This window comes from Pelmatolapia mariae, linkage group LG16_19, assembly GCF_036321145.2.
Source record: "Pelmatolapia mariae isolate MD_Pm_ZW linkage group LG16_19, Pm_UMD_F_2, whole genome shotgun sequence".
In the NCBI taxonomy this organism is placed as follows: Eukaryota; Metazoa; Chordata; class Actinopteri; order Cichliformes; family Cichlidae; genus Pelmatolapia; species Pelmatolapia mariae.
This window is the reverse complement of record NC_086241.1, coordinates 12770366-12783033: the sequence shown is the minus strand read 5'-3', so window position 1 is coordinate 12783033 and position 12668 is coordinate 12770366. Positions and strand designations below refer to the sequence as shown.

Genomic DNA, 12668 nt, shown 5'->3' with positions numbered 1-12668 from the left:
ACTTGTATAAAATTTTAGAGGACTGCAAAGCATGAACAGGTTGGCCTTAGTGGTCAGGCACTGCTGTTATACTGTCAGGCACTGGGGTCACAGGTGGCACTATACCCTCTGGCCACTGCTGACAGGACAAAGACTGGGTGCCAGCACCACTTCAGCCTTCTCTACTGCTCTCCAAGGTTCAGCCTCTGGCCGTTTCTGTCACCTTGGCTTTTACGGTCACCCTCAACCTGCGCCAATCTGGCAAGTGGACACAGACACGGCAGGGAGAGGTTACTATCACCTGCCTGTTATCTGACTTCTTTCTGCAACACTGCACATGCTGAAAAGGCTCATGTGCTCAGTGTACTTCTGAAGCTTTAACTAATTTCACTATCCTCCGCTTTACTGGCAATAATAATAGACGCTATGCACCAAGACAAAAGATAATCAATTTTACATTTGAAATGGCTTTTATGTATGTATTTATGTATTCACATCTAAAGCCACATTTAACCATCCTTTCCCTGGATACCTAGTCAGCCTGTACTCAAGGCCAGACCACATGATTGCTTTGGCATTATATCATCATGTTCACATGGAAACTGGCAGAAGAGCACATAGCTCCATATGGCCATTCTAGCGATGAAACAGTATTTATATTTAAATTTGAATAAAGAAGAGAACTTTATTTAAACTCATCTAATTAATCATTATGAAACAATGCATTCTGGAAAATGGTTTAAAAATGAAATCTTAAAAAATCTTAAGAAGTAGGGGAATATGGCCTGTTTTCATGTCATGTGATTGATGTCAAGCTTTCACAGGTTAGCTACAGTTTTTTGTTACCCAGACCTTCCCACCACAGTTAGCCCAGGGATAATCCACCACATCTGCCCCATCAATACACGAGCAAACACACCAGACTCTACTATCACCACCACTTAATAGCATAATGGTTTAATACAGAGCTGCTTTGAGTGCAATTGAAACCACCATCATGATAGATTTAACCTACCATATCGACCAGTCAGGAAATAAGTTAAATAATTTCAACTTATCACTTTACGTATACATACCCATTCACAATGAATTATTCACTCTGTAGAGATAGTTGCATGTCAAAAAATAATGCTTGAAAGATGATATCAAAGTCTAATTATTGTGTATTATTATGTAGCCAAAGGCTCAGTCTATGGAGGCATTACCCTTGACACCAAAGTAGGAAGATCACTGAACTGCACAGCCAAATCTCCACTGACACCTTCTCAACATATTGTTCCTAATAGTTAAATGGGGTCACAGTAAATTTACGCAGGAACAAAAAACAGGATCCTGATGGGGATAGATGAAGCTTCAAATTGAATGTTGACTGGGAAAGTTATACACATCAATAAGATGTATAGATGGCATCTCCACCCCACACACACATTTGTTATTTTTATTTGGAACATCATATTGCTAAAAATATAATAAAGAAATGCCTTTCAGGCTGGATGATTGATGCAGACAGTCGACCCAAGTTCAAGGAGCTGGCTGCCGAGTTCACTCGAATGGCTCGAGATCCCCAAAGATATCTGGTCATCCAGGTAGGTAAATTGATGGTATTGGAATATGTATGTTATCTTTATAGTGTGTCTTCGGTTACTGTGTCAGTTTTTCATATAGAGAGTTTTTCTGTTTCCCATTCCTTTGTAAAAGAAAAAAACATGGACTTTGCTTATGTTGTGTTAAAATAAGTGCTCATTCAAAAAAGGTTTCTCTAAGTAAAACAGTCATGAAACAAATCTGACATTATCACACTTGTTATTCTGATATTTTCAAATTAACTTCAGTGAAATACAACCTGCAGAGGCTATAAAAGTGTTAAAAATAATAGCTAATATGTTATCAGAATAACAAGCTGGACCTCACTCCAAACACTCCCCGTCTGGTAATATATCTGAATGTCTACCCCATACACATTTGTTGTGGTTTCTGTGCCCCACCCTCCCTCTCTTGTTTCTCTGCATATCAGCCTTTCTCAAAGTATCAGATGGATCTGCCAAACCTGAGAGCTAATGACAAGGCCCCAAACCACAACCTCTGACTTAACTTGTTGCTTTATCGTCAATAAATGTTTTCTCCCTCCCCTCACTTCCAACTGGTGGCAGCAGATGGTTGCCCCTCCCTGAGCTTGGTTCTGCCGGAGGTTTCTTCCTGTTAAAAGGGAGTTTTTCCATCCCACTGTTGCTAATAGGGGTTTTTGTTTTGTTTTTTGATTGTTGGGATTTTCTCAGTTTTATTGTAGAGTTTGTATCTTACAATATAAAATGCCTTGAGGCCATTGTTGTGATTTAGCATTATATAAATAAAACTGAATTGAACTGAATCAAACTTTACTCAGGGTGATGATCGCATGAAGCTGCCCAGCCCCAGTGACAGCAAGTTCTTCCAGAGCCTCTTGGATGAGGAGGAACTAGATGACCTGATGGATGCTGAGGAGTACTTGGTGCCCCACTCCTTCAACATTCCCCCACTGGCATACACTCCCCGCACAAGGATGGACTCCAACAAGGTATTTTATTTCAAGCGCCCTAATACAATGTTCAATATGTGGAAGAAATACTGAAGATACACTTACATTGTGTTATTAAGGTGGATCATTATGCAATGTGACTGCACAATGTGTTTTGCGGTAGAAATAGATTGTTTAAACTTGGAGGAATTTTTAAAAATAGCTTAGACTTAACAGCATGTTTTCATCTTAGCATGTCAAATACTGCTATTCTGGCAGATGCCACTGGCATCTGTGCTGTGACAAGAGAGATTAAGTCCACATTTGGAGGCTAGAAGGGTGGTGGTGGTGAAGTAAATCACAAGTTTGCCAGCCAACAACTCACGGTTTGTCTCCTGTTTCAGACTTTGTTCTGCGTTGATTTCACTTAATAATTAGTTTTAGGTTTTGTAGTGGCCCTGGCAGAACCACAATGGTGCAATAGGCTTAAGAAAAGGCTATGGATTATGGTGTAGGTTCACACTCCTTCACAATATCAAGCGTGCATAAAATGTTCAACTAATTTTCTTCTGTGAATACCCAGCTGGCAGTGGTGATAAGAGCAAATAGAGTTCTTAAATGACTTGCTCTTGTCTATGTAAAATATCTAAATAGAGCTTTAAAAAGATGACAGATCTGGTTAGCCAGCTGGTTGAACATGTGATTGCATTAGCACTCCTAATGTAGTCATTGTCAAGATGGATGGGCTATTGATTTTAACTGTTTTTGATGTACTCACTCAACAATTAATTCGTTCTTGTTGCTCTGTTTTTATCAGAATTTTAAGCTAGAAGTAACAGTAGTAATAGGAGGTGCCAACTGCCATTAGTCACAATGGTTTTCTACATTCTAGACATCTAACCCAATATTTTAGTGTAGTTTTCAGTTCACTGTACTGTTGTTGATGTCCACAGATTTTCCTACAAAAATATTTAGCTGGAATATTTGTAAATAATTTATTAACATTGTAAACAAGATTAAATCTATTAAATGATAAACTGTAAAGTCATAAAGCTCGAAACCTCTTGCAACAACCTAGGTAAGCTAGTTTGTGTTTTCCAAGTTAATCCCTTCATTAACACTGTAAGGTAGACTGGTGGCCCAACCCTTTTTCATTATTTTTGTTATTACTTCTTTAATGAACTTAAGTTTTAATTTGTGTGTTTTTTTAACTTTTGTCATTAAATTTGTTTCTTATCTTTTAATTTGACATGGTCTCTGGATTACCATCTCCTATTACCAGTTCTTTTTAAACATAGTAGCAGTGTGGCTGGTTGAAAGATGAAAAATGGGACAATATAGCAAAAGTACTCAAATCATTTAGATGCATTCTAAAGTGATATGGGAATGGTTTTCTCAGTGTAATGCGGGACTATTCTGTTCAAGCACAAAAGATTGAGGCCTTAAAACTGCACTCACACAGCTTTCTCACGTTCACTCCCATCTGTCTCTTGCTGTCCAATTCTCTTTCTGTTTTCCTTCGTCTTTCTCCATTGTGAAACTGTTGTAATTGCCTTCTTCTGAATTGGAGTTTACAGCTAGATCTTCTCAGTTCTTGGACTGTTCAAATGTTCATGGTCTCTCTTTGGACTTAAATCTATCACAGCACCAGTCACACAGCCAGAATTCAAACATTTTGTATTCCAAAATCCCCCTGTGTTTATGTCAGAATAAAAATACCCACTGAATGCCAATGAGAGACATGTCTCAAACCTGTTTTAGTGCATTTCAGAGAGTGAATGATTATGTATTTGCCTGATGTGTATATATATTTACAATCCCTCTGTTGTTCCCTACTATTGCCTCTACTTTTCTTCCACTACTGGGCCTTTCTTTTTAGTTTGAATGCAAATAACTTCATAATAATTTAATTTCAAATAGGTTGATTATTGTAATGAGCTTCATTATTAAAACACTTACTTATACAGCCATATTTCACTCTATTATTGTGAATCATAACTGGAAGAAATTTGTTCTGCACTCGCTTAAACAGACATTGCCACCATACTCCGAAATGTCATTATGAAAATGCATGCTAAGATTAAAAACTATTTGGTTTAAAGGGATGAAGACGTTTAGCCTAGCCAAAAGCTTGTGCTTTGATAAAAAGGTGAACAGGGCACTTTACTTGACTCTTCAAGTAATAGTTAATATTTTACTTCACACTGGATTAAGTCTCTGTTCATCTTCAGGGTACAAAGTAATACAGCTGTGCATGTGTTTGAATATGATTTAAAGAAACTGCACAGTTCTATATTTGTGTTAAGGTTAGTGATTGTTTTTTTTATTTTTATTTTTTTTTTTTTTTTTGATGAGTGATAGGTATAAATGAGGATTGAAAGAGGGAAATTTAGTAGATATACCTGCAGTTACACTGTAATGAGAAAACAGCATGAGCTCTCAGGCCTCAACTAATTGCTTCTGGCTTATAATGTAGAGCACTAGATGAGAAACTGGGGAAGACTTCACGTGTAATATATCAGGAAAAAAGAACGATGCCATTGCATACAGAAAATGAGAATGCCCCTCAATTCTGCCCTTTGAAGTTTCTGATCATGAAAAAAAAAAAAAAAAAGATTTACATGACTGTGCGACAAGAGCCAGATGTCATCAGTAACTGGGTAGTCAGTAAAAACTTTATTGGAATAACTTAGTAAGCTTGTAAGTAAGTAGGCTCATTTCCTGCTTTAGATTTGTATTTGTGGACTTCACTAAATTATTTTCCATAGTTCAAAGTAATTTTCTGCTACAATGTACTTTGATAAAACTCCTCAATTCACCGTCTGTCTGAAAAAAGGAATCTAGCTTCTCCCGTTTTAAGGACACTGATCTTTTAAGATAGATTTCTGCTGATTTGGGTATGGCAAACAAAAGGTTCACTTTTGTGTGCCTGTGATGAGCGTATTATGGATCTCTCCATCAGTATGTACCTGTCTCTGTGTGACACCATATAGACCCAAAAGAGAAAAGAAATTGTTGGAAACTGGGCATTTAGAGTATGAAGCTGTTTGTATCTTAGATACAAACCCAATTCTGAAAAAGTTGGGACACTTTATAAAATGTAAATTTAAAAAGTTGCAATAATTTACTAATCTCATAAACCATATTTCATTTACAGAAGGATACAGAAAAGGCAAATGTTTAAACTGAGACTTTTTGCTATTTTATGAAAAGTATTAATAACATCTCAAAAAAGTTTAAATGGGGGAATAAAAAGCTGGAAAAGTAAGCAATATTAAAAAGAAACAGTTGGAGGACCATTTTGCAACGAATTAAATTAACTGACTACAGGTCAATAACATGATTATGTATAAATAGAGTATCTCAGGGAGGCAGAGTTTCTTAGAAGTAAAGGTGGACACAGGTTCATCAATCTGGGGGAAAAAAAGTGCATCTAAAAATTGTGGAACAATTTCATAATAATGTTCCTCAAGGAACAATGTTAAAGACGGTGAATTATTCTTCATCTACAGTATATAAGATCATTAAAAGGTTAAAAGGATCTTGAGATATCTCTTGGACGTGGACATGTGCACATGGGACAAGAGTGAAAATCAATATTGGATCATGCTTGTGATCTTTGTGCCCTTAATGCGCTGCAAATTAAAAATAGGTCAGACTCATAGAAATCCGTCCATGGCTCAGAAACACTTTCACGACTGTGAACACAGTTTGCTGTGCTATTCAGAAATGCAGGTAAAAGCTCTATCATGCAAAGAAGAAGCCATATCAAAGCTTTTTTTAAGATGGACTGAAACAAGGCAGAACGCAAATCAATATTTGAAATTCTTTTGGAAAACACGGAACCCACATCCTTTGGACAAAGAGAACAGCTTGTATGCATGCAGGTATACATGCAGTTCTGTATGTAGTCCAGAGCTTTCACCAGCTGAAAACATCTGGCGTGTCGTGAATCAAAAAATACAAACGCAAAGAAGACCTAGGACTGTTGAACAGCTGTAGTTTATTATATAAATATATATATATATATACACATATATATATATATATATATATATACATATATATATATATATATATATATATATATATATATATATATAATGAATATGAGAGAGAGAGAGACAGAGAGACAGAGAGAGATAAAAAGAATGGGACAGCGTGCCTCCCCCAAAAGTTCAGCAACTTATATTTTCTGTTCCCAGATATTTACAGAGAGGGGATCCTGTAAACATCGCCCTGTACTTACTTTTCTTAAAATGATACATTTTCCCAGTTTAAATATTTGATGTATGTTTGGTTCTGAATAAAGTATATGTTTATGAGATATGCAGATCATTGCATTCTGTTTTTAATTTACATTTTACACAGCATCCCAAATTTTTCAAAACGTTTATTAATCATATGCTGACCTCATTATCTGGTAATTTAGCCATGTTTCATTGACTATTATAACAATTTTTTTTAGCATTAGATAAGGTGAATAGCCGGAGGTCCACTTTAAGGGAAATAAATTACATATACTTTTGCCATAAGATCACAGACCACTCAGACATAACCTAAGGAAAAGTCAGTAAAACAATAAGTTAATAAAAAATGTAAAAAAATAAAACTTGCTGAAAATATGGGGGAGAAAAGATAAACCGAGTAAAGCACTTGCTGAGGTTCATAAAAGCCCTTTTTTGTTATTAGTGTAGACACAAATGCACACAGCATGACATTTCTGATATGGCTACTTAAAGACTTGCTGCATGGAGCCTTTTAATTAAAATCCTTTTAATTGTACTTGGCAGTCATGCTGCCATATCATTGTTTGGCACTGCTGTTTGTCTCCCCTGCCTGTCACATTTTAATATTGCAGATGGACAATAGTGCAAAGTACTTCAATTGTCACTTTTGCAATAGTCTTTGTCTTACTTTTTTTGTTGTAATTTTTATATTGTTTTTTTGTGCTTTTGTACTTGTACCACACCAGAAAAATCAAACTAGTTTGTAGACAAAAGATTGGAATAGAAGCAGTTTTCCCTTGAAGGTCATGAACTTAAAGTTCATTGACTCTGACATTAGATTTTAGATTTTAAACACAATTTGCCATTAATCTCTCATTGTATGTCTGTCTTAGTAAACTGATTTTCTTTGAATTCAGTCTCACATTCCTGTACTATCCTAACTGAACCCTTTCTCTCACTTACTTCTACTCAGAACCAATTTGGCTGTCAGGATCCCAGTTTCAGCATGGAGGATATGCTGGCTGCCGTGCCGAGAGTGATCTCTGGTCCCCCTGTTTCTGGAAGCTGCCTCGCTCCACAGGAACTTGCCTCAGGAGGAAAAATTGTTGGTGGATTTGGCCGTGGTAGCCAGGATGACCCCCGCTGTAATGGCACTCTGAGAAAACAGGCATCCCCAAGGTCAAGCACCCTTGAGGCTGGCTCAACTCTCACCACAGTGCAAGGTAAAGTAGAATGACATTCAAAAGCAGCGGTCATGGGATTAAATTCAATTGAGGGACTCTGAAAAATAATTTGGGTTGCTCATACCAGTAAATTGTGAACAAATATCAAGCATGGAGTCATAATGTTTTGTGTTTTTGTAAACATTACCAAACTCTACATGAATAAACTGAAACTTAATGACATATCCTAAGAATTCTTTGGTACAGTTTATTTATTTTAAAATCTGGTTTGATTATAATATGTAAAGAGAGGATTCGCGAAACGAAATCAGCCCTCATTTTATTTTTAGTCACTGAGCCTGAATGTACCACAAGGTGACGCCATAGCCAGTGACACAGTGACAAAAATGTCATGTCACAGTCTACAAGATAGGTGAGATCGGAACAGAGAAAATGTTCTGAATTATTTGTTGACATTGTGACTCAAGTTATTCTTTTCTACGTTTTCCCTTTATGCTTGCTGCCAATATTTGTTTGGGTAGGTAAAGTGAGTTTAACAATGCAAGCGTGTCTATAATGTCACTTCATTGGAGAAGTAAGAAGTGAAAGAGATGAGTGTAACATATTGGTAATGGCTGCGTTCGAGCACTAATCGTAATCCATGTACTGTATGGTCAGCCCATGAAAAATAAAGATGCCATCCCTAAATCACCCAAATTAAAGTTACTTGGCTACAGTTATAGCTCTGCCTCGGAGTTTATTATGTATATATATATGGATCTTGACATAAGGTTTTCATAGCAGCATACTTTAAAACTCTCTCTTGCTTCCTTTCCTCTTGCAAGGCGGAGGTGAGGACAGTAATGGACAGCGTTACAGCGCCGATCCCACCGGTCTTTTAGCAGAGCGAGGAGCAAAAGGCAATGCCATGAGAGACAAGAGCAATTCAGGTTACTCTGACAGTTTTGAATGTCTTCATCAAATTTATAAATGTTTGGATAAAATGAGCTAAATGACATAGTTTGTGTTGTGATACAGTACTTATCTATAATAATATATTAAATGTGTACCCAGTTCTTTTAAGGGTTTGAAAGCATCTGATATGCACACTATAACTTACGACATTCAATAACAGAACTGTAGAGACCTTAGCTAATGCTAATATCCCCTTTTTGTTTCCAGATTATCTCATCCCTGTAGAGGAAAACCCCTTTGTCACACGGCGTAGGAATGGAGATGCCCACACAGTGATTGATGGAGCTAGCTGCCACACTCTGCATTTGGCTGGAGCCACTGCTGCCCCCAAAAGTCAATCCACTCATGGTGATGATGAGTATGTCAACGAGCCACTGTACCTGAATACCCTCCTCAACGCTGGGGCCAAGAATGGATTGGCTGGCACAGTCTCCATCTCTGGCTCTGGATCCTCTGTTGCACAATCAGTACTGCAGACAGTCAACCCACCAACATCAAGCCACACCATCTCCTCCACTGGATATGTGGTACCCCCTGGCCACCTCCCCCACCCATCGTATCCATCACACACCCTGCATCCGGGGCATTCAGGACACGCTCTGCACTCAGGCATTACCAGCAGCACCATTATGTTTGATAAGAAAGGCAAGAAAGCCACTTTTGACAATCCTGAATACTGGCAGCACAGTCTCCCTCCCAAGTCCTCACTGCACAACCCTGAGTACCTGCAGGACTGCAGCACACGCTTCTTCTACCGCCAGAATGGACGCATTCGCCCTGCTGTGGCTGAAAACCAGGAATACTTGTCAGAGGCTGCTATGAAAACAGGCAATGTATTGCCACCCCCTCCATACAGACAGAGGAACACTGTGGTGTAGTGACCCACCTGTAGCACATTAGCGATGAATAGAGGGGTATGGGTGGGGATGAATGGACAGTAAACAGTCCTCACTTTTCCATGCTGTTCTTCTCAAACTGGGTTCTTCTTTCACCTTTCCTTAACACTTCTCTTTGTCATGTCTGCTAATCTTGTAGTCTCACTCACTGGTTTTGCATTTTCTATGACAAAACTATAATAACATTCACTAACGGCCTCTTTTGTTACTTTGTCCTTGGCCCCCAAAGCAAACACAGACATCTCTTTGTTGTGTATTCTGTCCTGGAAAAGAAAAAGTCCAGTTTTTTAGAATCAAAATTGCACATAAATAATATTAACACAATCAAAGATGAAAAGAGGAGGAAAAAATAAACTGTGGTTAGCCCCAGCACGATTATTTCCATGACCTTACATGTCTTTCTTTATACACCCTTAAATCACTGTTCACTGTCCTTTTGGCACATTTTCCATCCAGCTAGATGCACACATTGTACTATTCACAAACTGCTATTGCTTGGGTGCAGTCAATCAAACGTCCATGCACATAGAGTTGTGTCATGACTTACCAGCAAACCTGCAGTCATGCTGAAAACCCCAGATGTGGCCTGCATGCCTGCCCTCATGCTGCTTTGACTTTTACGTTTCACTGCACCAGTAATGAAATTCAGACATTTATCACACACTTATTTCAAATCATACCTGAAACACGTTAACATGCCTGTAGGCTTGACACACCTACAATAACCACACATTATTTAATATATATCTATATATATAGATATATATATAAAAATACATACACACCGACAGATAAGTCTGCCGCCACTTGAAATATGTTCTGAAGGAGAAACAACATTAGACCTTGTACTTGAAAAAGACAGTGTCGATAATGGCAGCCAGAGTTACAGCACTAAAACGGGCCAACAGGATGGTACATACCGCCACAGCTGTGATATCACCTGGTACCTGATTGAGCAGCAATTGACACATTGTTGCCACGGCAAGTTTGGATTAGAAGGTTGACTGCTCACAAGATGACCCTTTAAATTCCACTGTAATTTTCCATGCTGTTCCTCATCTTTACCAATCTAGTCCGAGTAGCGAACAAACCGCACAGTTCAATGTTACCTTCATGAGCTCATGTGACTAACTAAAACATTGGTAACTGCAGTAGAAGAGATTTTATTTCAGTGGAACCGGTGCTTAAGAATGGACAAATCTTTTAAGAGGTACAACAACATGTTTCTGGAGAAACACAAACTGAGGGGGAAAGATGGTATTTTAAAATCTTTATCAGAGTATAGCGGAGGTATTTTTTTGTTTGTCTGTCTTTGTTTGTTAATCCATCAGGTACCTGTTTATTTCCTCAACTTGTCTGACAATGTACTTTATTTGATCAATAAAGGGATGGGGTAAACAGCACAGTAATGCAGCCACGAAAGAACGTTGTGGAGATGACAGAAAAAGGCTAACTCTCCATGGCTGAAAATAAGCCAATTACATGTCATCGCCAGACAGACACAAGCAACGAAAAAGGAAAAGAACACCTATAAGAGTTTTTTGTTTTTTTTAACCACTCTGTGTTAATACTGTTGTATGTCATAAAAAAGAGAAAACTAAGAAAGTCACCATCTGCCCTTACTCTTAGGTATAAGATAGCTAAAGCAAGGGTCAGCTACATTATTACCCTGTAACAAGTTTAAAAAAAAAAAAAGGGACATTTTCTGTCTTGGTGTTTGACATTGTAAGTTATCACTAAATCTACTGATGGCTAGCTTGCTGTACTCATACAGTACTGCCAGATGCCACATTAAATTATGATGGAGAGTGCTAGCATCTGTCGTCAAATGACTTTGAAGCCTAATTTAGGTCGGGGCTGATAATTTATTAGCACTTAACACTCTGGCACAGCCAAATTGCGTTGGTGTTATTCTCACTATAAGCAACAATTCGTGCAATTTTCTCCATCACACTCCAACTTCCATTTACAGTGAGATAACACCTGAGTTTTTTGGGTTATTTTGCTTTTTTTTTTTTTTTTGCATTTAACTAACAAAGAAGCATTCTGTAAAGAATATCATTTTGGGCTGACAGTGACATCAACACCAGGGGGAAAGAAGCTATAAACACGGTAGCAATATTTAATTTGAAGGATTCTTCATCGCTTTTGATTGTTTATTTATTACATTCAAGAGATTCAAGGGATATTCTAGTGCTTAGATTTTGTACTTCTAATGTTCTGGGATTAAAGTGATTAATACGAGGAGGTGTAAATAAATCACCATCAAATATGTTCAATTTTAGTTTTGAGTAAGGGTCACAAATGTCAGCTACATCACCAATAATGCAACTCTAACCTGCTTCATAAAACACTTCTTATATTCTTTCTTCCTAAATGTTTATTTCCTGCCAAACATTTTTGTTTAAGATTACCTTGGCATCAGTGATGAGATCACCAGGGATATTTTTCTCAGCTTTTTTTTTTTTTTCAAATGCAGAGTGGTAAGCAGTAAGTAGCTTGAGCGTCATAAATAAAACTGGAGACCTAGCCTTTAAACTCTGAAAGATATGATTAGCTTGACTTAATTTCAATAACATTTACAATATCACAGCATATATATGTGTGATATTATAGAGGGCCGAAGCTGCCTGACCCCTGTGCATGTATCAGTGCTGAAAGAATACACAAGCACAGTTACACAACGTTGTGCCTCAATATTACAGATTCAGATGAGCGGTGCCGATGATTTTCTGTTCAAAAAGCAGATGTTGCCCTGGCACAGCATTTCTCCACCTCTCAGGTTTTATGGAAATAATAATCATCCAGTTGAGTTCCAGCTGAGGCACAAATTTTTAAATCAAAAAGAGACATCAGGCCTATTGAAATGTAATCATAATGGAAGACAGATTAGTCCCACAATACCACAATAAGAGCACTTATAATAAATGCA

General features: G+C 37.7%; 1 protein-coding gene across 1 annotated transcript in view; it reads left to right on the top strand.

Annotated features, from left to right (window-relative positions):
* The window catches only part of LOC134644308 (receptor tyrosine-protein kinase erbB-4-like), a 303631-nt gene extending 291950 nt beyond the window's left edge, over positions 1-11681 (top strand). Inside the window, exons 24-28 of the mRNA XM_063497223.1 lie at positions 1468-1565; positions 2363-2533; positions 7676-7925; positions 8711-8815; positions 9048-11681. Coding sequence (XP_063353293.1) covers positions 1468-1565; positions 2363-2533; positions 7676-7925; positions 8711-8815; positions 9048-9718 — 1295 coding nt within the window. The 3' untranslated portion in view covers positions 9719-11681. The remainder of the gene's footprint in view (positions 1-1467; positions 1566-2362; positions 2534-7675; positions 7926-8710; positions 8816-9047) is intronic.
* Positions 11682-12668: the final 987 nt, after the last annotated feature.